Genomic DNA, 27,412 nt, shown 5'->3' on the forward strand with positions numbered 1-27,412 from the left:
CGGACCCCCAGTGGGAGGGGAAGGTGATGGTCAATGGGGAGACATTCCTGGCGTGGCGAGATCCTGGGACAGAGAGAACTGGTGTCAGGCCCTGGGTGGTGCAGCCTCAGATGCTGAGGGGCTGTGTGAGCTGTGTGAGGGTCCCAGGGATGAAGCCCCTCACCCTCCCTATGGCCCAGATCCCTGTGCAGACCCAGGAGGGGTCGGGCTGGCTGGCTGTTGGGGTGCTCCAGGACACCAGCTGTGAGACCCTGTTGTGGGGTGACTGTGTCTCTTTGGGACAGGATCCAGGCCCTGCTCCTGTAACGGCCAAGGGTTTGAATTTGAATCCAGGGAACAAAACGGTGGAGAGGGAAACAGTCAGTGAAAATGCAGATGACCTGGCTGGCAGGGGGGAGGAGCTGCTAGGCTCAGGCTACCTGCCTTCCTGTAACCAGACCCCTGGGGCTGGGTGGGACAGAGAGATGCTCCCCACCCCCCTGCACACCGGAGAGGGGGGCTTAGGGGGCTCAGGCTCTGATGCAGTGAGGAAAGCAGCGAGCTCGCTGCCTGCCCCCACTGGGACAGCAAGGGCAGCGCTGAGCACAGTGGGAGCTGAGACCCCAGCTGAGTGGGGGGAGACACAGGCAGGGCAGGGGATCTGTGGGGAGTGGCAAGGTGCTTGGTAAGGGAAGTCTGGATGAGCCTAGGCAGCCTTGTGAGCTGATGGCTGTGTCTAGTCAGCGGGGTGGGAAGGCGAGGAGAGTGGAAGATGAGAGTCCCTGGACCTTACCTGTTACCTGGGTGGGGAAGTGGGACAGTGAAGGAAATAGAACAGGAGGACTTGTGGCACCTGAGAGACTAACAAATTTATGTGAGCATGAGCTTTCGTGAGCTAGAAGAAACCAGCCCTGTCCCTGTCCTCACCTCCCCGCTGCAACCCTGACCTCCTCCCACGCCCCTCCCTCCCTCCCTCCCGACCCACAGCCCTGGGCTCCCCACAGCCCTGCCGGTGCCCCTCACTCCCAACCGGCGGCCCCCTGCGCTCCCAGCCCTGGGCACCCCACACTCTGCTGCTGCCCCTCACTCCCGACATTTAACGCCCACTGATATTCCCAGCCCTCCCTGGCCCCGTGCATTGGCATGGGCGGCATCAGGGTCATTTCCCGTAGTCGCTAACGCCGGGCTCCACCATTGGAGGTGGCCTGTAGGAGAGTCCAGGAGACCTCATTCCTTGGGCCCCAGTGGACGCCCCCACCCCCCAGGCCCTGATTTCTGGAGGGGCTGAGCAAGCACTGCTCCCACTGCAGGCCCTGGGAGCTGTGACATATCCCCCCCTCCCCCCCGGGACACCTTTACGCGGAGGCCAATGGTGAGCATGCTGGCAGCAGTGGGCCCCTTGGGCTAGTGGCCCCGTATACCAGCGGCCAGGCACCGCGGCAGGTTTGCAGCAACAAGAGACGAATGCTCAGCCCCGTGGCAGCCCAAAGCCAGGCCTAGGGCTAATTCCCACCCCCTTGGCACCAAATCCTCCCATGTCGCCCCCCCCAGTCGCTAAGGGGCAGACCTGGCTGAGCTGCATGCAGCCCTGCCCCAGTTCCCCTTGCCTCCCCCCAGATTCCAGCTCTCTCATGCCCCGACTCAATCCCAGCATCCGGGGGGGGAAGGGTCTTCTTATTGCCTCTGTGCCAAAGGGCTGAGGCAAAGCTGTTGCCCCCCAGGGATGCTGGCACCACTGCCCTGCACGTGAGGGTCCCACCTCCACCCCACACTACCCCCACTCCCATCCAGGTTTGCACCACGATCGCCTGCCCCCCCTACCTGCGGACCAGGAAAGGACGCCCTGCACAGGGGGCTGTGAGCACGTTTATTGCACAGAGGGAGCAAGAGGAGGGAGGCTACAATTCCCTGCTCCCCACGGCCAGGAGTGGGGCCTGTGGTGCAGGAGCAGTGGGCGGGGAATGGGAGAGGGCCCCCCAAGGGTGCAGCCGGGGGCTTGGTGCTCTGCCCTCCAAGGGGGGGGGACCTCGGCAGCTGTTTGATCGCCCTAGAGCTGATCAGCCTCTGCTCAAGAGGCAGCGCCAGGCGCCAGGCTCACAGGGCAGCCGCTGCGTGGGGCGTGGGGCTGGGCAGCAGGCTCCGGGGCCAGCTGCTCTGCCACGTCTGGGGTGGGGGAGGAGTTTCCCCCCAGGGCAGCTGGGCAGGGACCTGAGGGGGTTTCCAACTTCCTCTGAAGCCTTGGGGGTGGATCTGTCACCTTGTCAATTCCCTGCTTGGGGCCCTCGGTCGCTCCTGGTCTCCGCCAGCTCTGGGCTCAGCACCGGGGGCCTGGGCTGTACTGGGAGCAGACGAGTTGATCCAACAGCCCCTTCTGGCCTTGGACTCTGTCTCAGCCCCCCCGCGAGTGCCAGGGGGCAGGACTGAGATCCCAGCCAGGCACGGCCTTCCTGGGGCTGAGCCGTTGGCATGGCTGGAGGGGCACTTTCCTCTGGCCAGCCCTGTCCGTACCTGGACACGGCCTGCCACAGGGTGCAGCCCGGGCCCCTTGGCTGGGAGGGGCAGCAGCTGGGAGAGGAGGTCGCTGTGGGCTGGGGAGCTCCAGCTGGCGAGGGGCAGGGCTGTGCACATGACAGAGGAGCAGGGGGCAGGAGCCGTCTGTCCGTCTGGCTGGCGCAGGCCACCGAGGGACAGGCCCCAGGCACGGGCTGCACCGGCAGGAGGTAGTGACGGGAGCGCAAGGAGGGGACCAGTTGGGGGGGCGCCCCCTACTGGCCCCTCCCTATGCATGGCTCCCCCGTCTCATCACTCGTTAGCTCCTCCTGGTCGTCCGTGGGTGGCCGGGTCCTCTTGAAAAACCCCATCTGTGAGAGAGGGAAATAGTGAAACCGGACCTGGCCTAGGCCCCAGATCACCCAACACCTCCGAACAGCCCAGCCCCCAGACATGACAGGGTTCCCCTGAACAGCACCCCCCAACAACCCCTCAAAAAGGCCCTTCCAAAGGGCATGCCTACCCCCACAGCCCCCGCAGGCACGTTCCCCCCAAGCCCCACAAACACCCCTCCAACAGCCCCCCACCACCACCACCCCCGGCAGCAGCAGGCTCAATGGGACCTGGGAAATCTGGTTCTCCAGCTGCAGCCCCACAGCTGGAGGCCACATTTCAGCGCTTCTGGGGGATGAAACTTCCTCTGATTGGCTGCCCACCCCACTGCCCCGCCTTCTGGGGAAGAGCAGCCAATCAGGGCTGTGGCAGGCCGCGCTCTCCTTCCCCCCTCCTGTGAGCAATGGGGACAGGAGGGAGCCTCTGCCCCTCCTCCCACGCACCTGCGGCACCCGCCTGGAAGGAGCAGGGCCCCCACTGCAGCCCGCTGGCTGGGGCCGGGGATGTGGGGCCCCCAGGGTTGGGGGGCCGGCAGATGTACCGTTGCTTTCATTTCTGCAGGGACAGACCCCCCCCCCCGACCCTTCTGAGCACTGAGCCAGACCTCCAGGGTGCCCCCGCGACTAGCTGGGCCCCCGGCTGGGCCCCCCTCCCTGGGCGTGAGACCTGCAGGGCTAGAACCTGTAGCCGGCACGGGCTGCCCCGTCAACCACGCATCGGTGGAGGCAGATTATGGGAAGCCCCGCCTCCAGAGTTTGACAGGCAGAAGCCTCATGGCTCCTGATTGGCTCCCCGCCACCCAAGGGGCGTTCCAGGAAGTGTCCAGGCAGCAGCTCCGAACACCTGTAACTGCTCCAACACCCACCCCTGCTCCTGAGCTCCTGGCTTCCGCCTTGGTTTGGCCTGAGCTTCGCCTCCTGACCCCGGTATCGACCCTGGCCTGGAACCTGACCACGAACTCCTCCATGCCCCCGGCTCTGCCATGGGGCCTGCCTGCCCGTGTTGGATCCTGACAGCTTGCCTGAGCCACCCTGGCCTGTGGTGCGGGAAACGCATTACCCTGGGGGGACACGGGGGCAGCAGACCACTCTGTCGGCCTGCCCCAGCGGGCCCTGGAGATGCAGAAGGGGGCTGACCTCTTCCAGGAGCTCCCCACCCTTCGAGACCGAATGTCGCAGCTCACGCCAGAGAACCAGGCTCTTTGCGGGCAGTGGGACAATGTGCACAGTGGCGGGTGCTGAGAGCCACTGACCCAAACTGTAAACCCTGCATATGATGGAAACCATGTCCCAGGCGTGGTGAGCACTCCCCGCACCCTGAGCTCCAGGTCTGCCTCTGTGTTGCGGAGAAGCTCACCGAATCCCACCACAGTGGGCACTGGTGGATTCCGGGGCAGCGGACAAAGCAGCCCATCCAGTTCAACCAAAGACGGTCCTTGACCGAGTTGGAACTATAGATGGCTCCTGTCATCGGGCCAGTGACACAGGCAACGGTACCGCTGGAAGTTGCCATTCAGGACCATCGGACCTCCTCCAGTTTGGGACAATTTGCTCACCACTCTTCCCATAATCCTTGGCGTTTCATGGCTGTTAGCTCATGACCCACATATCCTTTGGCATGAGCACCAAGTTAGCCTCTGCTCCAAATTCTTCCAGCATGTCTGCCCTGCATGCGCCATCTGACAAACCCCAGAAACCAGACACACGCCCCAGCCCTGGCCATGGGTCCATTGGGACCATCACCAGAGTTGGCTTTGGCACTGTCCCCCAAGCACAGCGACTGCTGTGACGTCTTCAAGAAGAAAACCACTGACACCGCACCACACCACGGTTTTATAACTGCTCAACTGAGCTGCACCCAGGGGCCAAGATGCCATTTGGCCATATCTGCATGATGTAGTAACGCAGATCAGCCAGCTCGGGTTCCAACCTCCAGGAGAACCCAGCCAAGGGTTTTATATGGCCATCTACCTCTCCTGCCAGGGCCCTAGTTCTGTTTGTTAAAAAGAAAGATGGAACCGTGCACCTATGTGTGGATTACTGGCCCTCAATCTGGTTATTCCTTCCACTCATCCCAGAACTACTGGACCCTATACAATCAGCCCAGGTATTCAAGAAACTCAACCTACAGGGGGCTACAACCTGGTTCGGATCCATCAGCAGGAGTGAAAGATGGCTTTTTGAACCCAGTTCAGCCACTACGAATACCTGGGAATGTCATTTGGCCTCACAAACGCCCCTGCAACATTGCAGCGCTTAGTGAACAAGGTCTTCCATGGCATTCCAGACCAGTACATCACCATCCACCTAAATGATATCCCCGTCTTCTCTGAGGATCCTGAGCAACATGCCCTATGACGTAGCACTCTATACGATTTTATGAAAGTATGCTGATGAGTGTGAATATAATGTAACTAAAATATGCTTCATGCAAAAGGTCTTTTGCAAGGTATCATTACAAAGCATATAATCTCCTGAGTGTGGTCATCCTATTTCTATAAATGTATCACTCTTGTATCAGAAACTAGAAATATGAAATATAACTCTGAGGGCCTATTGTAATTATGCAAAGCATGGGCCATTAATGGTGGTTTGGAATCTTGATGGCTCCCAGCAGCCAGGACAATTGACTGTGGATGGCTCTGTTTGCAGGCAGGCCTTCCTGCGAGCCAGGCTGGGAAGAATGAAGGCTTGGGGTCTCACAGGACATGTGACCATGTCACCTGAACTGGAATCCATCTTTAACCTGGTGTTTTTCCATTGAGAAGGAGGGCTGAGAACCCAGAGGGACAAAGGATTCCCGCCTTATGTAAAAGATATATAAGTGGGTGGAACAGACTGAAGAGGAGCCATCATGATGCTCCTCCCTAGCTACCACCTGAGCTGGAACAAGGGCTGTACCAGGGGAAAGGATTGTGCCCAGACTAGGAAGGTGTCCAGTCTGTGAAAGAAACTTATTAAAACATCTCTAAGGGTGAGATTTTATCTGTATTCAGTTTTATTACTGTACTAGACTTAGACTTGCGTATTTTCCTTGGTAATTCACTTTGTTCTGTCTGTTACTATTTGGAACCACTTAAATCCTACTTTCTGTATTTAATAAAATCACTTTTTACTTATTAATTAACCCAGAGTATGTATTAATACCGGGGGGGGGGCATACAGCTGTGCATATCTCTCTGTCAGTGTTATAGAGGGCGAACAGTTTATGAGTTTACCCTGTATAAGCTTTATGTAGGGTAAAATGGATTTATTTAGGGTTTGGACCCCATTGGGAGTTGGGCATCTGAGTGTTAAAGGCAGGAACACTTCTGTAAGCTGCTTTCAATTGAGCCTACAGCTGTTAGGGGACGTGGTTCAGACCTGGGTCTGGGTTTGCAGCAGGCTCGCGGGTCTGGCTCAAGCCAGGCAGGGCGCTGGAGTCCTACGCTGGCAGGGCAGGAAAGCAGGAGCAGAAGTAGCCTTGGCCCATCAGGTAGCCACTCCCAGGGGGTTTCTGTGACCCAGCCCGTCACACGCCCAGCATGTCCGGTCGGTCCTGGAACAGCTCTGCCAACACAGCCTGTATCAAAGCTGGAAAAGTGCAGCTTTGACCAGTGCTCTGTGAATGGACCCCAAGAAGGTGGGGCACTCTCCCAAAACATCAAGTTCCTGCAGCGCTTCCTGGGTTTCACTAATGTTTATAGATGTTTCACCTCTGCGTTTGCAGGCGACATTGCCCCATTGACGCCACCTTTACCTGGGCTGTGGCAGCCCCACAAGCATTCGACCAGCTCAAGATGATCTTTGCCAGCTCCCCGCTCCTGGTCCATCCCGACTGATGCCTCCAGTGTGGCAATTGGGGCCTTACTCTCTCAAAGACATGGTCCCCAACAGCACCTCCACCCTTGCACCTGCTTTCTCAGATGCTCACTCCAGCTGAACAGAATCACAAAGCTCTACATAAGTTGCTTTTAGCCATCCAAGCGACCTTCTTAGGATGGTGCCACTTTCTGGAGGGTGCATCGTACCCAGTACAGGTCTACACGGAACATAAAAACTTGGAGTATCTCCGCTGAACCAAAGCATCGAACCAGAGGCAGCTTCGCTGGGCCCTGTTCTTCCCACACTTCAATTTCACCGTCACGTACCAGCCGAGGACCCAGACCAAGACTGCTGGTGCCTTGTCCCAAAGAGGGGAATATCTCGCCATCCAGGAGTCCCCCACGTGGAGTCCCCACATGATCTTAAGCCCTGGAACTTCCTGGGTGCTACAGTTCCCCAAGACCTCATGTCACTGATCCACTCAGCGACACGGAAGGTGCCCCCTCCCAAGGAACTGAAGACAGCAGGCCAGGGCCAACACTAGGTCCAGGATGGCTTGCTCTATGTCAAGGGCCGCTTGTATGTTCCACCAGGACCCCCCAGTTTGAGGTACTGCGGCTCTGACTTGACTCGCCATTAGCAGGCCACCGGGGCACCTCGAGACTCTCTGTTTGGCCGCCCTCACCTCAGGTGCCCCGAACATGCACTACAGTCCGCTTGACGGCTGATTCCTGTGAAAGATGCACCCGCTCCAAGGTGCCGCGCTCGCAACCCCTCGGCACCCTACTGCCTGTGTCTAAGGGGCACACTGTGGTTCTCACGCTGGTCGACCAATTGACAAAAGTGGTCCATGGCATCCCCATTGTGCACCTGCCCTCTGCAGAAGAGATGGCCCAGCTCCCGGCGCCTTGCATCCTCTGCCTCCCCGGGTCCCTGCAGAGCGGCACCAGCGATCGGGTCCGCAGTTTGTGTCGCGGTTTTGCTTGGGGTCTGCACTTGCACATCCACTGCCTCTCCCCACAAACGGACGGTCAGGCCACACGAGGGAATCAACGGTTAGAACGATGCCTGTTCTGCCTCATGAATTTCCACCAGGACAACGGGTCGAGCCTCCAGTCCCGAGCAGAGTTTGCTGGCAGCAACACCAGCCGTGTCTCCATTGGGCAGAGTCTGTTCTGTGCCAGCTGTGGCTTGCACCCCCATCTCCACTCAGCTATACCCAACAACTCCACCAGTCCTGCAGCCACTGACGGAGTGCAGCACATCTATGGGGTCCAAGAATGCAAGGCCCACCTGGACAAGGCCGAGGAGAACTAAAAGCGGTACGCTGACCGCCGGCATTCACCGCCGGGCACAAAGGGTGACTCTCAGCCCTAAACCTCCACACCAGCCGGCCATGTTGTAAACTGGACCCCTGATCCCTGGAGTCACATTCCATCCGCCAGCCAATCGGCCCAGTGAGCGGGATGCGTCAGTTACCCAGGTCGCTCACAGTACACCTGGGTTTCATGTATCCTCACCAAGCTCAACCTCTGCCCTCTCCAGTGTGGGTTCGAGGACACGAGGAGGATGTGGTCCATGAGACACTGGACTCCAAAAATCAGACACGGCTCTCTCTGGTGCCTCAGAGCCGGGTTGGGCTGTGGCCCAGAAGAGCAATCCTGGGAGCCCACAGCCCAAGTCCATGCCCCCAACCTGCCTTTGCTGCAGCCCCTCCCAGCAAACCCCGCCAGCAGGGGGCACCCCTAAAAGGGTGGGGGGGGGGACTATGTGGCTCTGGAAAGAAGGATAAAAGAGTTTGAGGCACAAGTGGTGTTCTTGTCCATCCTCCCCGTGGAAGGAAAAGGCCTGGGTAGGGACCGTCGAATTGTGAAAGTCAACGAATGGCTACGCAGGTGGTGTCGGAGAGAAGGCTTTGGATTCTTTGACCATGGGATGGTGTTCCATGAAGGAGGAGTGCTGGGCAGAGACGGGCTCCACCTAATGAAGAGAGGGTAAGAGCATCTTCGCAAGCAGGCTGGCTAACCTAGTGAGGAGGGCTTTAAACTAGGTTCACCGGGGGAAGGAGACCAAAGCCCTGAGGTAAGTGGGCAAGCGGGATACTGGGAGGAAGCACAGGCAGGAACGTCTGTGAGGGGAGGGCTCCTGCCTCATATTGAGAATGAGGGGCGACCAGCAGGTTATCTCAAGTGCTTATATACGAATGCACAAAGCCTTGGAAACAAGCAGGGAGAACTGGAGGTCCTGGTGATGTCAAGGAATTATGACGTGATCGGAATAACAGAGACTTGGTGGGATAACTCACATGACTGGAGTACTGTCATGGATGGTTATAAACTGTTCAGGAAGGACAGGCAGGGCAGAAAAGGTGGGGGAGTAGCACTGTATGTAAGGGAGCAGTATGACTGCTCAGAGCTCCTGTACGAAACTGCAGAAAAACCTGAGAGTCTCTGGATTAAGCTTAGAAGTGTGAGCAACAAGAGTGATGTAGTGGTGGGAGTCTGCTAGAGACCACCGGACCAGGGGGATGAGGTGGATGAGGCTTTCTTCCGGCAACTCGCAGAAGCTACTAGATCACAGACCCTGGTTCTCATGGGAGACTTCAATCACCCTGATATCTGCTGGGAGAGCAATACAGCGGTGCACAGACAATCCAGGAAGTTTTTGGAAAGCGTAGGGGACAATTTCCTGGTGCAAGTGCTGGAGAAGCCAACTAGGGGGGGAGCTTTTCTTGACCTGCTGCTCACAAACCGGGTAGAATTAGTGGGGGAAGCAAAAGTGGATGGGAATCTGGGAGGCAGTGACCATGAGTTGGTTGAGTTCAGGATTCTGACACAGGGAAGAAAGGTAAGCAGCAGGATACGGACCCTGGATTTCAGGAAAGCAGACTTCGACTCCCTCAGGGAACGGATGGCCAGGATCCCCTGGGGGAATAACATGAGGGGGAAAGGAGTCCAGGAGAGCTGGCTGTATTTCAAGGAATCCCTGTTGAGGTTACAGGGACAAACCATCCCGATGTGTCGAAAGAATAGTAAATATGGCAGGAGACCAGCTTGGCTTAACAGTGAAATCCTTGCGGATCTTAAACATAAAAAAGAAGCTTACAAGAAGTGGAAGATTGGACAGATGACCAGGGAAGAGTATAAAAATATTGCTCGGGCATGTAGGAATGAAATCAGGAGGGCCAAATCACACCTGGAGCTGCAGCTAGCAAGAGATGTTAAGAGTAACAAGAAGGGTTTCTTCCGGTATGTTGGCAACAAGAAGAAAGGCAAGGAAAGTGTGGGCCCCTTACTGAATGAGGGAGGCAACCTAGTGACAGAGGATGTGGAAAAAGCTAATGTACTCAATGCTTCCTTTGCCTCTGTCTTCACGAACAAGGTCAGCTCCCAGACTGCTGTGCTGGGCAACACAGCATGGGGAGTGGGTGGCCAGCCCTCCGTGGAGAAAGAGGTGGTTAGGGACTATTTAGAAAAGCTGGACGTGCACAAGTCCATGGGGCCGGATGCGTTGCATCCGAGAGTGCTAAAGGAATTGGCGGCTGTGATTGCAGAGCCATTGGCCATTATCTTTGAAAACTCGTGGCGAACGGGGGAAGTCCCGGATGACTGGAAAAAGGCTAATGTAGTGCCCGTCTTTTAAAAAGGGAAGAAGGAGGATCCTGGGAACTACAGGCCAGTCAGCCTCACCTCAGTCCCCGGAAAAATCATGGAGCAGGTCCTCAAGGAATCAATCCTGAAGCACTTACATGGGAGGAAAGTGATCAGGAACAGTCAGCATGGATTCACCAAGGGAAGGTCATGCCTGACTAATCTAATCGCCTTCTATGATGAGATAACTGGCTCTGTGGATGAGGGGAAAGCAGTGGATGTATTGTTTCTTGACTTTAGCAAAGCTTTTGACACGGTCTCCCACAGTATACCTGAAAGCAAGTTAAAGAAGTATGGGCTGGATGAATGCACTATAAGGTGGGTAGAAAGTTGGCTAGATTGTTGGGCTCAACGGGTAGTGATCAATGACTCCATGTCTAGTTGGCAGCCGGTATCAAGTGGAGTGCCCCAAGGGTCGGTCCTGGAGCCGGTTTTGTTCAATATCTTCATAAATGATCTGGAGGATGGTGTGGATTGCACTCTCAGCAAATTTGCGGATGATACTAAACTAGGAGGAGTGGTAGATACGGTGGCAGGTAGGGATAGGATACAGAGGGACCTAGACAAATTGGAGGATTGGGCCAAAAGAAATCTGATGAGGTTCAACAAGGACAAGTGCAGAGTCCTGCAGTTAGGATGGAAGAATCCCATGCACAGCTACAGACTAGGGACCGAATGGCTAGGCAGCAGTTCTGCGGAAGGACCTAGGGGTGACAGTGGACGAGAAGCTGGATATGAGTCAGCAGTGGGCCCTTGTTGCCAAGAAGGCCAATGGCATTTTGGGATGTATAAGTAGGGGCATTGCCAGCAGATCGAGGGACGTGATCGTTCCCCTCTATTCGACATTGGTGAGGCCTCATCTGGAGTCCTGTGTCCAGTTTTGGGCCCCACACTACAAGAAGGATGTGGATAAATTGGAGAGAGTCCAGCGAAGGGCAACAAAAATGGTTAGGGGACTGGAACACATGACTTATGAGGAGAGGCTGAGGGTACTGGGATTGTTTAGTCTTCAGAAGAGAAGAATGAGGGGGGATTTGATAGCTGCTTTCAACTACCTGAGAGGTGGTTCCAAAGAGGATGGTTCTAGACTATTCTCAGTGGTAGCAGATGACAGGAAAAGGAGTAATGGTCTCAAGTTGCAGTGGGGGAGGTTTAGGTTGGATATTAGGAAAATCTTTTTCACTAGAAGGGTGGTGAAACACTGGAATGCGTTGCCTAGGGAGGTGGTGGAATCTCCTTCCTTAGATGTTTTTAAGGTCAGGCTTGACAAAGCCCTGGCTGGTATGATTTAGTTGGGGATTGGTCCTGCTTTGAGCAGGGGGTTGGACTAGATGACTCCTGAGGTCCCTTCCAACCCTGATATTCTATGATTCTATGATTCTATGAGGTAAGATCCTGCAGGTCTAGTACCCAGGGCTGCAGAGCTACCAGGCAGCCGGCCTCTCCAGACTGCCACCCAGCAGCAGCTGTAACCAGCCCGTGTAACGACCCGCTGTGGACTCTGACCATGGCAGTCCTGCCTCAAGGGGTCTGACAGGCAGCAGCCTCCTGGCTCCTGATTGGCTCCCCGCCCTGTATAAACCCAGCCTGGCTCTCCTGTAGCTGCCACGCCCCTGTCTGCTCCCCAACTCCTGGCTCTGGCCTCGCCTCCTGACACCTGACTTGGCCCCAACCCTTGGTATCGACCCTGGCCCGGAACCCGACCGTGGACTCCTTGGTTATCCCCAGGGTCAGGTTTGGCCCTGCCCTGCCCATGTGGGGATCCTGATGCCAGGAGCCCCCCGGCCCCGGCTGGGCTAATCTGCCCGGGAGTGGCTCTGTTCTGGCAGCCTCACCTTCCACAGGGCGCAGATGAAGAGGGCCAGGAGCAGGAGCCCGGCCAGCACAGCCAGCACCACTCCCCAGGCGGGGATCTCCTTCTCAGCATCGGGGCTCGCCCGCACCACCTCCGTGTGGGCCTGGGGAGGGACAGCCAGGTCAGTGGTCTGGTATCAGGTGCCCCACGGTGCCGCCCTCTGGCCCAGGGAGCTGCAGCCAGTGCGGGATGGGGTGCTCTCACCCACACCCTCTGTGCCCCATCAATGTGCCCTGGGGCCAGTCCAAGGCGCTGGCTGCCCGCTCTGCCAGGGCACCGTGCCCTGGATCCGCTTGGCTCGGCTCTCCCCACCCACAGGAGCGCCCCAGCCCCAGGCGGAAGAGCGCGCCCTGGCCAAGCTCCGGGGTGCGTGGTGCTCAGTGCCGGCTTCAGTCTCTTACTGGCAGGAGCCAGGTCCTGAGCCATGGGCCCCATGCCAATCGGTATCTGGGGGGCAGGGCCTGGGGGCATCAGCAGGACGCTGCAGGGCTAACAGAACCAGCCCAGTGCTCAGCCAGCCCAGCCCCCAGCACAGAGCAAGGGGGCTGCCGGTGGCCCCTCCCACTGGCCGTGGCCCCTCTCCCTTGCAGCCCCCCGCCCAAGGACGTACCGTGGCGTGTCCGCTGGGCAGCACTTCGGGCTGGATGCGGTAGGGCATGGCGGAGACGTTGAACCAGGCCTGCGACTGGATGATGAACTGGTCATAGGGCCACTGTGCGAGAGAGAGCCCCGGGGGGCAGCAGGAGTGGCCCAGCGCTCACTGGCAGGGCTGTCCCGCTGGGGACATGCCCAGGCCTGCAGTGACTGGCCGTGCCTGCGAGGGGCTGAATGCCCTGCATGGGCGCTTTGGCCACTGGCGGGGCTGGGCCCAGCAGGCAGCATCTGGGAGGGGCTGATCCCAGAACAGGGGCATGAGGGGGACGTGACGACAGGCTGGACTCCACCGCCCCCTGGCCGGGCCCCACTGCCCTCTGCTCTTCTGTGGGGCCGCGAGACCCCAAGGGAAGCAGGGCAGCTGGGCCTCTGCCCATCCAAAGGGAGCTGATGGAGCGTCTCCAAGCTCCGGGGAACTCGGTCCTGCCCTGCAGGGAGCCCGGACTCCTGGGTTCTATCCCCAGCTCAGCGACGGACTCGCTGTGCGAGCTTGGACCAGTCACCCTCCCAGGCCCCAGCAGTTCGAACGATGGGTGCTAGGGCTCCTGAAAATCCAGGCTGTCACTGCTCGGTGACCCCGAGCTTCCGGCCTCCGCCCCAGGGTGCCTTTCAAAGGAGGTGTGCGCAGCATGTCTGGCCCTGCGACGTCCCAGAGACCAGAGCTCGGGATGCTGCACTGCCAGGGCGGGGCTCACGCTGCCAGCCCTGAGAGGCTGGGCTTCAGCCAGTGCTCTGGGGTCTGGAGAGCTCCCTGCCGGAGGCGTGGACCTGGGAATAAATACCGGCAGGTTTCCAAGGGACTCTCGCCTTGGCCTGGTCAAATCTGCCCCAGGGTCGACAAAACCTGTCATGTCAGCCAACGGGCGAGTAGCTGGGAAAAGTCCACATCCCCACCTTCCTGACGCTCTGCATCCACAGGACGGAGTGGATAGTCACCATGGCCCGCTGGTCCCTCTCCAGCATCTCCACCTTGCACAGCACGGCCGCACAGGACTGGCTGCTGCAGTTCTGCCACAAGACAGTGAGTCAGCCCCGACCCCTGGGCCCCCGCCCCCTGCCCCCTATGACACCCGCGACCCCGGCCAGCTGCAGGGTTTGGATCCAGAGCCTGGGGGTGGGAATTAATTTGTCCTCATCTGGGTCTTCACGCTCCTCCCAGGGAGGTCCCACCCTGGGCACCCAGCTCCAAAGCAGATGGGGGGCAGGGCGGGAGGGAGGGAGGATGCCGGCCCAGCATTGGAGCTGGCTTTGGGGTGTGCGGCCGCTGGGGGAGCAGAAACAGAGCTCTCTCCCCGACAGCACAGTCCATCTCGCCCACAGAGTCTTCATGGTCTCCCAGCCATGCTCTGGCTGCAGGCCTCAAACGGCGATCTGACCTACAGCCCCCCACCCCCCCATGGGGGGGCTCCCTCCCACCCACTTTGCAGCCACCTCGTGTGTATGACAGGGAGGCTAAAGCTCAGGAAGCCACACCCCTGGGGGCACTGCCTTCCCCACACCCGGGGCTCCCGCTCCCCCAGATTCTCTGCACAGTGCTGGGCCTGGCCAGCACCCGCTGGGGCAAGGTCTCCTGGCAGAAACCTCCCCCCTTCTCCTTACCACCAGGGTGGGCTCCCTGAGAGTGGCTGGGCCTGCCTCGGCCTTGTCTACCTCCCGTCGCTCCCGCCTGTGGACCGGCTGGTAGCTCATGTGGCCAGGGGAGGCTGTTGGTTTCTGGCCCTCCAGCTGGAAAGAGAGGGGACATGGCCTCATCTCCACATCCCAGTGCTGCGGGGATAGGCCCTATGGACCAACCTCCGTGCCAAACCAGCTCCGGGATTTCTCGGTCCCCCTCAGCCCCTCCACACCAGCTCAGCACCCCCGGCAGCCTGAGCAGAGCCCCCAGATGCTGCCCCATGGAACCAGTTCTTGGGGAGTTTTGATGTTTGGAATTTCCTTCAAACTGGAAACTGCAAACGAGTTTGCGTAGAAAACATGAACCCTGGGTTTCCAGACCAGACTCTGCTTCCAGGGTCCTGTAGCCCGCGACTGAAACTGACGGGAAAGGATCAGTTTCACAGCTGCTCCTCAGTGGTGAGCAGCAGCGAAACTGACAAGACTCATGACCATCTATTTCCGTCAGCAGCTGCCACGCGGACTGGCCCAGGGCTGGGGACCCCAGGGCTCCCCCATTCCAGGGTGAGTCCATGTGCCAGGGCTGCCCTGGAGCTGCAGACCTTGCATGCCTGGACTCCTGACCAACCCACCGGGAAACCGCCTGATTCCCGTGGAAACGTGGCCTTCAACAAATCAGCATTTTCCAGCTAAACACTGCTTCCTCGGAAACCTGCGGCAGGGTCCACTTCGGGCTCCCACCCTGCGGCTTGGTGGGGCGCAGCCGGCTCTGCTCCCAGCACACGGACAGCACACCCTCACAGCTTGGCCCCATAGGCTGGCGGCTGGCTGGGACGGCAGGACTGGAGCCACTTTGCCTGCCGGCACCTGGGAAGATCCCACATCAGAGCCTGCCAGGTGCACTCCGGCCACACGCTCCATCTCACCTGTCACCTCCTCCCTTTGGGCCCCATGCAACCTGCGCTGCCCCCAGCTCCCGTCCACTCTGGCTCATGGAGGGACAGGTGCCTGGCCGCAGAGCTGGGATGGCGACAAGGGGCCTGTCTGCTAGTAGACAGAGCCAGGGGCCCCTGGCCTGGGAGTAGCCTCCCGCCCCCCACCGGTGCAGCAGATCCCCACTCCTACCCCCAGAGGGTTGAGCCCCGTGGGGCTAGAGCAGTTGATCCTCCCCTCCGTGCTGAGCTCCGTCATGTACAGCAAGAAGTCGTCCTGGAACTGGTTCGGGAACTCCACCCACAGCTCCGCCTGACTCACGGTGCCGGGGCCCTGGTTGTGCAGCTTGGGGAGGGAAGGAGAGACGAGTAATGCTGGGCGGGAGAGGGGGCGCCGCGCTGGAGGGAGGCATCGGGAGGCCCTGGCCAGGCTGGGCTTGTGGCGTTTCAGTGTCTCGCAGCCCTTTGTGCAGTCTGCGCAAAGACGCCTGTTTGCTCAGCTCCGCACAATGCGTACCTGGGAGCACACACAGCTACGAATGGGCAGGACTGAGGGGGAGCGTGTCGGACACCGGGCGTCCATGTGTCCATAGTGAGCGTGTGTGTGTCTCTAGTCAGTGTGTGTGTGCGTGTGCAGTGTCTGTGTGTCTCTAGTCAGTGTGTGCAGCGTATGTGTGTGTGTGACGTGTGCATGTGTCCACGTGCAGCGTGTGTAGTGTGTGTCCGTGTGCAGCGTGTGTCCGTGTGCAGCGTGTGTCCGTGTGCAGTGTGTGTCCGGGTGCAGCGTGTGTCCGTGTGCAGCGTGTGTCCGGGTGCAGCGTGTGTCCGGGTGCAGCGTGTGTCCGGGTGCAGTGTGTGTCCGGGTGCAGCGTGTGTCCGGGTGCAGTGTGTGTCCGGGTGCAGCGTGTGTCCGGGTGTAGTGTGTGTCCGGGTGCAGTGTGTGCAGTGTGTGTCCGGGTGCAGTGTGTGTCCGGGTGCAGTGTGTGCAGTGTGTGTCCGGGTGTAGTGTGTGTAGTGTGTGTCCGGGTGCAGCGTGTGTCCGGGTGCAGCGTGTGTAGTGTGTGTCCGGGTGCAGCATGTGTCCGGGTGTAGTGTGTGTCCGGGTGCAGTGTGTGCAGTGTGTGTCCGGGTGCAGTGTGTGTCCGGGTGCAGCGTGTGTCCGGGTGCAGCGTGTGTAGCGTGTGTCCGGGTGCAGCATGTGTCCGGGTGTAGTGTGTGTCCGGGTGCAGTGTGTGCAGTGTGTGTCCGGGTGCAGTGTGTGTCCGGGTGCAGTGTGTGCAGTGTGTGTCCGGGTGCAGTGTGTGTCCGGGTGCAGTGTGTGCAGTGTGTGTCCGGGTGCAGTGTGTGGGCGCTGTGTACGGGCTGTGGATGAGGTTCCCCCAGGTGCAGCCCTGCAGCGGGAGGAAGGGGGGAGACAGGAGTTGCGGGGTTGCCTCCTGGTTCATAGAATCATAGAATATCAGGGTTGGAAGGGACCCCAGAAGGTCATTTAGTCCAACCCCCTGCTCGAAGCAGGACCAATCCCCAGTTAAATCATCCCAGCCAGGGCTTTGTCAAGCCTGGTTCTCTAACAGACTTGGTTCCCTCCAGAGTTAGGAGGCGTCTACCTTGCAAAACAGGCAAAGTTTAAAGTTTTAGCCCAGGCCTGTACTAATGCTTCTGACTGGGCAGTAATACGGGATGCGAGGGAGCGGTTATTTGCAGACAATGCTGCTGCCAGCGTGTGGGACTGGGCGAAGCAAATAATGTCAGCCCGGCAACTGGGGAGGTTGTTCTATGCAACAGAACAGGGCCCCCAGGAGTCCCCAGAACTGTATCTTACTAAAAAGGAGATACTGGCCCTGGCTGCCGGCATTGTGCCAACGGAAATTGGGATTCCCCCCAGTTACAATGTGTTAGGTTTTAAGGCTGCAGTGTTAGACAGTTTGAATTCAAAAATGAAAGTAATTTTAGGACCCATAGATCCAGCTAGGGGATACCCCGAGTTCAAACAGGACATTTCTCGAGCAGCTGTAATTTTTCAAGACACACAGGGACAAGTGGGAAAAGGAAATAAGGACAGGAAAATAGAACTGGTCCAGGTAGTAACTTTTGCCAACAATGGCCCCCATTTGACCAAGGGAATCTGGGGACAGAAGGGCCCAATGCACAATGGTATGCTAGAGCAGTGGTTCCCAAACTTTAACAACCTGTGAACCCCTTTCAATAAAATGTCAAGTCTCGCAACCCCCCTCCTAAAAATGAATATTTCCAGGGATTTTCTCCTTTACCTGAGTATAAATTATGAAAGCAGTGATCTTGAAAATATAATTTTTTATGACATGCTTATTACACACTATTTATTATTAATTATTATTTATCATGGCTATATTTTTATTACATTATGAAAACAGCAACATCTTCCCAGATCTCACTTTCGTAGCTTGTATCACGTTGAATAAGCCTGTTATAAGACAAGGCTCCTAGTTTTCATCAAGGAGTATCAGCTGTGAAACAGCAGGGAGATATTTAAGAAGCCAACTGAAAGAGTTCCTCCTACACAAGCAGTCAGGTCTTGAGCAGTCCAGGCAAACAACGCACGTTACAACGAAGCTTAAACTTGTTCTTCAGAATAATTTTAAAAACAAAACTAGCTGCCTATTGAATTTTAAAAACAACAAAAAACATCCACCTCCCTTTCCATTTCTTATAAGGAGTCTCGAAGTTTAAATCTCCTCACTGTGATAGATGTGCCTGCTTTGATCTGCTTAGCTCTTGGAAGTCCAGGGGCTCCGGGCTGCTGGCCCCGGGCTGCCCAGGGTTCCTAGGGACAACTCTGTCCGCCATTAGGGAATTATTTCCTGAGAACCCCCTGTAACATTTCACGAACCCCAGTTTGAGAACCACTGTGCTAGAGGAAGAGGATGGGGAGGAGTTCCAGGCAGCAGGGGAACAAGAAGGGGAAATGGATGTGGATACCAGATGCAAAGCAAAGGAGGTGAGGAGGGATTAAGAATGGTAGTATGGAGAAAACTCATGACAATAGGGAGGAGGTTGGTAGAATCACTGAGAATGTGTTACAAATCATTCAGGATACTGGATTGAAAGTTAGCAGAGCCAAGGCCCAGCTGGTACAGCAAGAGGTAAAATATTTAAGGGTCATATGGGGAAAGGAAGGATGAACCCCGGATGCACAATGGGTGAAACGGATTGGAAAACTTCTCAACCCTATTGATGTGGCATCCTTAAGAGCCATTTTGGGAACCCTGAACTTCTTGAGGGATTTCATTGAAATGTATGCGGTATGACAGGGTCGGGCCAGATGGCTACAGGAGAGTAACAGAAGGCAGATCATAGAATCATAGAATATCAGGGTTGGAAGGGACCTCAGGAGGTCATCTAGTCCAACCCCCTGCCCAGAGCAGGACCAATCCCTAACTAAATCATCCCAGCCAGGGGTTTGTCTAGCCTGACCTTAAAAACTTCTAAGGAAGGGGATTCCACCACCTCCCTAGGTAACGCATTCCAGTGTTTCACCACCCTCCTAGTGAAAAAGTTTTTCCTAATATCCAACCTAAACCTCCCCCACTGTAACTTGAGACCATTTCTCCTTGTTCTGTCATCTGCTATCACTGAGAATAGTCTAGATCCATCCTCTTTGGAACCCCCTTTCAGGTAGTTGAAAGCAGCTATCAAATCCCCCCTCATTCTTCTCTTCTGAAGACTAAATAACCCTAGTTCCCTCAGCCTCTCCTCATAAGTCATGTACTCCAGACCCCTAATCATTTTTGTTGCCCTTCGCTGGACTCTCTCCAATTTTTCCACATCCTTCTTGTAGTGTGGGGCCCAAAACTGGACACAGTATTCCAGACGAGGCCTCACCAATGTCGAATAGAGGGGAACGATCACGTCCCTCGATCTGCTAGCAATGCCCCTACTTATACACCCCAGATATATTAGCCCCAGGTTAAGTAGGTCCCTTTTCCCTGGGTAAGGTAACAGGGAAGGTTCCAGAACAATCAGGAACCTTCTGGAGACAATTAAGACAGACAGGCTGATTAGAACACCTGCAGCCAATCAAGAAGCTGCTAGACTCAATTAAGGCAGGCTAATCAGGGCACCTGGGTTTAAAAAGGAGCTCACTTCAGTTTGTGGTGCGCTTGTAAGGAGCTGGGAGCAAGAGGCGCTAACAGCGAGAACGCGGACTGTTGGAGGACTGAGGAGTACAAGTGTTATCAGACACCAGGAGGAAGGTCCTGTGGTGAGGATGAAGAAGGTGTTGGGAGGAGGCCATGGGGAAGTAGCCCAGGGAGTTGTAGCTGTCACACAGCTGTTCCAGGAGGCTCTCTAGACAGCTGCATTCCACAGGGCCCTGGGCTGGAACCCGGAGTAGAGGGCGGGCCCGGGTTCCCCCCAGATCCTCCCAACTCCTGGTCAGACAGAGGAGTCGTCGACCTGGACTGTGAATTCAGAAAAACGGCCAAGCTGAGGGCTGCCATGAAGCTCCAAGGCGAGCAAATCCGCCGATAAGCGCAAGATCCACCAAGGTAGAGGAGGAACTTTGTCACAGCGGACAAGAATCACCCACTGTATTTTCTCCTAAAGAAAGGGCAGCAGTGGGAGTGGGGGCCTGATCACGCAGAGGCATTGCTGACCCTGAAACAGGCCCTGGCCCAGGCCCCAGCCCTAGCATACCCGAACGTGGGAGAATCGTTTATCCTGCAATTGGCTAGTACTGATATCGCCCTAGAACCAGCGCTGTTACAGAAAGCTTGGGGAAGTTACGACTTGTGGCTTATGAGTGCAAAACGCTTAAGCTTGGCCTTAGTGTGGGCCTTGCAGCATTGGGAATATATAATTGGAGGATCCAAAGTCATAGTACAAACAATACATTCCCCATTGAAATACGTAATACCAGGAAAGGCGCAGGAAGGGCAGGTATCTAATCCTAGGTTGGCACGAAGGACGCTGGTCCTTGTAAATCGAGGGATAACTGTAGAAAGGGGAAAGGTGCTGTCCCCTGCACCATGTGGCCTTGTAGCTCAAGGACAAGAGCATGAGTGTCCCCTGCCAGAGTATAACAAGGTGGAGGGGCCAGTGAAATCAGGACTCACCCTAAAGAAAGCTGAGGAGAAAAATGCACAAATCTGGGTCGTGGCTGGGTCGAGCTATTTTCGTGCTGAGAGAGCTAAGACCGGGTGTGGAGCTGTGACGGTAAATACCAACCAGGACCAAAAGGCTCCAGTAAAGACACACAAGCTGCAGAAGTCGAGGCGGTACTGAAGGGGTTCCAGGGGGAGGATCAGGAAGCCCCCCTGGCAATATTTACCTCTTCGGACTGGGTGTGCAGAGCCACAGTGGGGTGGCTGCCCATCTGGGCCGGGAGGGGTATGTGCCCGGGAGATGGAAAGCCAGGAGCTCATGCACAGTAGTGGGAGCAACTGGCGGCTTTAAGAAAGGGTAGAAGGCTGGATACTTATGTAACACGTGTGAAAGCCCATCAGAGACCAGGGAGAGAGGAAGGACTTTGGAATAACAGGGCAGATGTGTTAGCCAAACAAGGGGAAGAGGAGGTAATCCATGTAGTAACCAGAACATGAAAACAGGTGAAAAGTCCAGAGATTGGATTTGCAAACTCTGCAAGAAGGGGATGAAGAAATTAAACAATTACTGAAGCAAGAAACAATCAGAGGAAAATGGCATGTACAAAAAGACCCACAAGGGGCAGTGTGGGTCATGGGGCATGACTCAGACCTTGGGAAACAGCCTAAAAGGTGGCTAGTGCCTAAGAAAGTTAGGACTGAATTGATTCAATACGTGCATGAGGAAGGGCATGTACTACGGTCAAAGATCCAGAGGTACAAAAGGGTCCCATTGCTCACTGAAGGATTGAGGGTCTATGGGGCCGGTTACGGATAGGCTACATTGGACCTCTACCGGTTACCCCAAGAAACAACAAGTATTGACTGGTGATTGTAGATCTGTCACGGAGTGTGGGGGAGTCCAGGCCCTGCACCCCTCTTCCAGGGATCCACTGAGACTCTCAGCCAGCCAGTAAAACAGAAGGTTTATTGGACAACAGGAACACAGTCCACAACAGAGCTTGTGGGTACAACCAGGACCCCTCAATCACGTCCTTCTGGGGGAGCAGGGAGCTTAGACCCCAGCCCTGGGGTTCCCTGTGTTCCTCCACCCAGCCCCAAACTGAAACCAAACCCACCCAGCAGGTTCCCTGCTGCAGCCTCTGTTCACATTCCTGGGCAGAGGTGTTACCTCCCCCTCCCCCTCCTGGCTCAGGTGACAGGCTCTCAGGTCTCCCATCCCCAGGGCACATTCCCAGGTCAACACTCCCCCCCTCCCTGCTGAGTCACATCATCACATCTCTCCCCCCTTCGAGACTGAACTGAGCGGGGTCACGCTGACCAGTGACCTGGGGAAGTTCGGGGCCCCCTCTCCGGGACAGCGCATCCGCTATCAGGTTGGCACTTCCCTTCACGTGGACCACGTCCATGTCGTAATCCTGCAGGAGCAGGCTCCATCTCAGGAGCTTGGCGTTGGCTCCTTTCATCTGGTGCAGCCAGGTCAGGGGAGAGTGGTCGGTGTAGACAGTGAAGTGTCGCCCGAAGAGATAGGGCTCTAGTTTCTTGAGGGCCCACACCATGGCCAGGCACTCCTTCTCGATGGCCGCGTAGTGTTGCTCCCGGGGTAGCAACTTCTTGCTCAGGTACACGATGGGGTGTCTCTCCCCCTTTTCATCCTCCTGCATTAACACCGCCCCCAGTCCCGTGTCTGAGGCGTCGGTGAACACCACAAAGGGCTTGTCAAAGTCTGGGTTTGCCAGAACTGGGCCACTGACCAGAGCCTCCTTCAGCGCCCGGAAAGCCTCTTGGCACTGCTCGGTCCAAACCACCTTGTCTGGCTTCCCCTTCTTGCATAGCTCAGCGATGGGGGTGGCTATGGCGCTAAAGTGGGGCACAAATCTTCGGTAGTATCCTGCCATCCCAATAAAGGCTTGGACCTGCTTTTTGGTGTGGGGAGCGGGCCAGTCTCTGATCACCTCCACCTTGGCTGGTTCCAGCTTTAGGCGGCCGCTCCCCACCCGATGGCCCAGGTAAGATACTTCCGCCATCCCCACCTTGCACTTCTCCGCTTTTACAGTCAGCCCAGCCCCCTGGAGTCGGTCCAGCACTTGTCTAACCTGGGACATGTGGTCCTCCCAGGTCTGGCTAAAGACACAGATGTCATCAATATACGCCACGGCAAAACTCTCCATCCCCCTCAGGAGCTGGTCCACTAGGCGCTGGAAGGTGGCCGGCGCTCCCTTGAGGCCGAAAGGCAGGGTCAGGAACTCATAGAGCCCCAGAGGGGTGATAAAGGCCGATTTCAGTCGGGCATCTGCATCCAGCGGCACTTGCCAGTAGCCCATTGTAAGGTCCATGGTGGTAAGGTACCTAGCTCCTCCCAACTTGTCTAGGAGCTCGTCCGGCCTGGGCATGGGGTAGGCATCAGATACAGTGATGGCATTGAGCTTCCGATAGTCCACACAGAAACGGACCGACCCGTCCTTTTTGGGGACCAGCACCACCGGCGAGGCCCAAGGGCTGGCAGATGGCTGGATCACCCCCAAAGCCAGCATGTCCCGGACCTCTCTTTCCAGGTCCTGAGCAGTTTTCCCTGTGACTCGGAAGGGGGAGCATCTTATCGGCGGGTGCGACCCTGTCTGCACCCGGTGGACAGTCAGATTAGTGCGTCCAAGCTGGTTGGAAAACAGCTGTCGGTACGGATGCAGCACCCCCCTGACCTCAGCTTGCTGGGCAGGGGTTAGCTGATCCGAGAGGGGAATTGTTTCCAGGGGGAAACCAGCTCTGGTCCCAGGGAATAGATCTACTAAAGGGTCATCTCCCTGCTCTTCCCACTGTCCACACACGGCCAACACCACATTCCCCCTGGCATAATATGGCTTCATCATATTCACATGGTACACCCGGCGGTGGTGCGCCCGGTTTGACAGCTCCACCACATAGTTTACCTCATTGAGCTGCTTGACGACCTTGAAAGGGCCCTCCCAGGCGGCCTGTAGTTTGTTCTTTCTCACAGGGATGAGAACCATCACCGGATCCCCGGTGGCGTAGGCACGGGCCCGCGCCGTGCGGTCATACCAGACCTTCTGCTTCTTCTGGGCTCTGGCCAGATTCTCCCTGGCCAGGCCCATGAGTTCAGCCAGTCTCTCTCGGAAGATCAGGACATACTCCACCATTGACTCTCCATCGGGAGTGGCCTTCCCCTCCCACTCGTCTCTCATCAGGTCCAGGGGGCCCCTCACCCTCCTTACATATAACAGTTCGAAAGGCGAAAATCCGGTCGACTCCTGGGGCACCTCCCTGTACGCGAACAGCAGGTGAGGTAAGTACTTGTCCCAGTCCTGCGGGTGCTGGTTCATAAAGGTTTTCAGCATCATCTTTAGCGTCCCGTTAAACCTCTCCACCAGCCCATTGGACTGGGGGTGATAAGCTGAGGCCCAGTCGTGCCGGACCCCACATTTCTCCCACAAGCACCGGAGCAGGGCCGACATGAAGTTGGAGCCTTGGTCTGTCAAGACTTCCTTGGGGAACCCCACTCGGCTGAAAATGGTCAGGAGCGCATCGGCCACGGTGTCTGCTTCAATGGAAGCTAAGGGCACTGCCTCGGGGTAGCGGGTGGCAAAATCTACCACCACCAGAATGTATTTCTTCCCCGACCGGGTCGTCTTGCTGAGAGGCCCCACGATGTCCATGGCCACCTTCTGGAAAGGCTCCTCTATGATGGGCAAAGGTCTCAAAGCCGCTTTCCCCTTGTCCCGGGCCTTCCCCACCCTCTGACAGGGGTCACAGGATCGGCAATACTGCTGGACCGTGGTAAAGACCCCGGGCCAGTAAAAGTTCTGTAGCAACCTCTGCCGGGTGCGCCGGATTCCCTGGTGCCCTGCGAGGGGGATGTCATGGGCCAGGTACAGGAGCCTGCGGCGATACTTCTGGGGGACCACCAGCTGCCTCCTGATCCCACAGGACTCTGCTTCCCTTGTGGGAGCCCATTCTCGGTACAGGAACCCCTTCTCCCACAGGAACCTCTCCTGGCAGCCTCTCCTCACGGTCCGTCCCACACTGAGGTCGGCCCAGTCCCTGAGCTTCCGCAAGGAGGGATCTTTCCTCAACTCGGCCTGGAACTCAGCGGCTGGGGCAGGGACGGGGCCCGGTTCCCTCTCGCTGGCCAGGTCTGAGGCCTCCGCCTCTCTGAGCCGTGCCCCTCGGCCCTCCCTCCCCACCAGGGTAGGGTCCTGCGCCTCCGGTGTGATACCCTCCCCGAGGTCAGGGCGCAGTGCCCCTCGCCGGCTCTGGCTACGCGTCACAACCAGGGCGGTCTGGGGCTTGCTTGGCCAGTCCTCTAGGTCTCCCCCCATCAAAACTTCAGTGGGCAAATGGTGGTGTACCCCCACATCCTTGGGGCCCTCCTTGGCCCCCCATTTCAGTGTACCCTTGCCACGGGCACCTTAAATGGGGTCCCGCCCACCCCTGTCAGGGTCAGATAGGTGTTGGGCACCACCCGATCTGGGGCCACCACCTCGGGCCGGGCCAGCGTCACCTCCGCGCCCGTATCCCAGTATCCATTGACCTTCCTCCCATCCACCTCCAGGGGGACAAGGCACTCTCTCCGGAGGGACAGCCCCGCGCCCACCCTGTAAACCGAGCACCCTGAGTCCAGAGCCTCCAGCCCTCTGGTGGAGCTGGCCTGGGGTACTCTTCCCTCCGGGGCAGGTGGTAAACTGGTAGGCCCCCTTTTCTGGGTCGTCTGCCCCTCGTCCAGCTGGGTCCCTACCCAGTTAACCCTGGGTAGGTTGGGTCTGCTCAGTCTGTCCCTGAGCCCGGGGCACTGGGACCGTACGTGGCCTCTCTGGCCACAGTGATAGCAGCTCAGGTCACGTTGGTCCCCTCGAGCGGGTCGGAGGGGCCCGACGCCAGGCGTTCCCCTTGGGAGGGGGTTCTCCCTATTTCCCCGCTGGGAGGCCCCCTGGTGACTCTCTCTCTGCATCGGGGGGGGCCTGTTCTTTTGGGACTCCTCCCGGCTACCCCCTGACCGACTGTTCACAAACTCGTCGGCCAGCTGCCCTGCGTGCTGGGGGTTCTCGAGCTTTTTGTCCACCAGCCACAGCCTCAGGTCGGACGGGCACTGTTCATACAGTTGCTCCAGTACGATTAGGTCCAGCAGGTCCTCTTTAGCTCGGGCCCCAGCTGTCCACTTGCGGGCATACCCCTGCATCCGGTTGACCCGTTGTAGGTAGGTGACCTCAGGCGTTTTACGCTGACTCCGGAACCTTCTCCGGTACATCTCGGGGGTCAGCCCAAACTCACGGAGCAGGGCCTGCTTGAACAGTTCATAGTCCCCTGCCTCCGCCCCTGTCATTCGGCTGTACACCTCCACGGCTTTGGGGTCCAGTAAGGGGGTGAGAAACTGGAGCCTGTTTGCAGGGTCAACCCTGTGCAGCTCACAGGCATTCTCAAAGGCCGTCAGGAAGCTATCTGTGTCCTCCCCCTCCTTACGCTGGGCCAGGAAGCACTTATCAAAGTTCCTTGCAGTCTTGGGTCCCCCCACACTCACCGCAGCCGGGGCCCCACTGCTCCTCAGCCTGGCCAGCTCCAGTTCATGCTGTCTTTGTTTCTCCTTCTCCTGACGCTCCCTCTCCTTCTCCTGACGCTCCCTCTCCTTCTCCTCCTGCTCATGTTGACGTTGTTTCTCCTCATGTTGACGTTGTTTTTCATGATCCTCCAGCTCCCTCATTTTCATCTCCCTCTCCCATTCCAGCCGCCTCCGCTCCAGGGATGGGGAGCTCCGCTGGGAGGATCCCCTGCTGGGTGCCGGGGTCAGGGTGCCCTCGGTATTCGCTGGGCTTCCCCCAACCCCTCCCCCGGACATAGGTAGGAAGGGTCTCGGGATGTCCTCAGCAGCAGTCTGACCCCTCCCAGCCCGGTCAGGCCCCAGGGCCCACGCTGCGTCCCCCGGGCAGCTTCCCTCAGGGACAGGGATCGGGTCATCCAAGCGATCCCTCTCCTCCAGCTGGGCAATCAGCTGTTCCTTGGTGGACCTCCCGATGCGCAGCCCCCTCTGCCTGCACAGCTCCACCAGGTCGCTCTTAAGGCGTTTAGCGTACATCTCCCTGCTGGCCACTCACAGGCCGGGCAGCTTCCCACGGTTTCCAGGAAAAACCCCTCGTGTGCCAGTCCTTCTTGAGGTCACCACCTCTTTGCCAGGGTCGAGCTGCAGACTCCTCCGCCCCTGGGACCGCTCGCTGCAATCCCCCGGGGGACCCTGTTACTGCAAAAGTCCTTCTCTCTGGTCACACATTCCCAGGGGTTAACCGCCCCCCGAAACCGTCTCTCTCTGAATCTTCAGCACGCCTGGTCCCTGTCAATCCCCCTTCGTTTTACTGCTCCCCAGTCACTTACTGCAGGAAGCGCCGTTCACGGGGTGCAGTACATCCCACCGCTGCCACCAGTTGTCACGGAGTGTGGGGGAGTCCAGGCCCTGCACCCCTCTTCCTGGGATCCACTGAGACTCTCAGCCAGCCAGTAAAACAGAAGGTTTATTGGACAACAGGAACACAGTCCAAAACAGAGCTTGTGGGTACAACCAGGACCCCTCAATCACGTCCTTCTGGGGGAGCAGGGAGCTTAGACCCCAGCCCTGGGGTTCCCTGTGTTCCTCCACCCAGCCCCAAACTGAAACCAACCCCCCCCAGCAGGTTCCCTGCTGCAGCCTCTGTTCACATTCCTGGGCAGAGGTGTTACCTCCCCCTCCCCCTCCTGGCTCAGGTGACAGGCTCTCAGGTCTCCCATCCCCAGGGCACGTTCCCAGGTCAACACTCCCCCCTCCCTGCTGAGTCACATCCTCACAAGAGCCCTTTACAAAATGGCTACAGGCCATCCCAGCAAAGACTAACCCAGCTTTGACTATACCCCGGCAATTGTTTAATGTGGTGTTTAGCCGGTGGGGGCTGCCCAAAGAAATCGATTCAGTCCAAGGGCCACACTC

The 27,412-nt window shown here is 57.6% G+C and overlaps 1 protein-coding gene across 6 annotated transcripts in view; it reads right to left on the reverse strand.

The window, feature by feature from the left end:
- Positions 1-1,835: 1,835 nt before the first annotated feature.
- ITGA2B (integrin subunit alpha 2b) overlaps positions 1,836-27,412 on the reverse strand; it is a 60,499-nt gene continuing 34,922 nt past the window's right edge. For 3 of the 6 annotated variants that reach the window (XM_073325514.1, XM_073325519.1, XM_073325515.1), the window contains 6 exons: positions 15,564-15,716; positions 14,424-14,549; positions 13,719-13,832; positions 12,781-12,882; positions 12,151-12,273; positions 1,836-2,840 (listed from right to left, as the gene is read on the reverse strand). In XM_073325514.1, the coding sequence (XP_073181615.1) occupies positions 2,745-2,840; positions 12,151-12,273; positions 12,781-12,882; positions 13,719-13,832; positions 14,424-14,549; positions 15,564-15,716 (714 nt within the window). In that variant the 3' untranslated portion in view covers positions 1,836-2,744. The remainder of the gene's footprint in view (positions 2,841-12,150; positions 12,274-12,780; positions 12,883-13,718; positions 13,833-14,423; positions 14,550-15,563; positions 15,717-27,412) is intronic. The other 3 variants (XM_073325518.1, XM_073325517.1, XM_073325516.1) reach the window with 3 other exon arrangements.

Source organism: Lepidochelys kempii, chromosome 27 (assembly GCF_965140265.1).
Source record: "Lepidochelys kempii isolate rLepKem1 chromosome 27, rLepKem1.hap2, whole genome shotgun sequence".
NCBI classification, from domain to species: Eukaryota; Metazoa; Chordata; order Testudines; family Cheloniidae; genus Lepidochelys; species Lepidochelys kempii.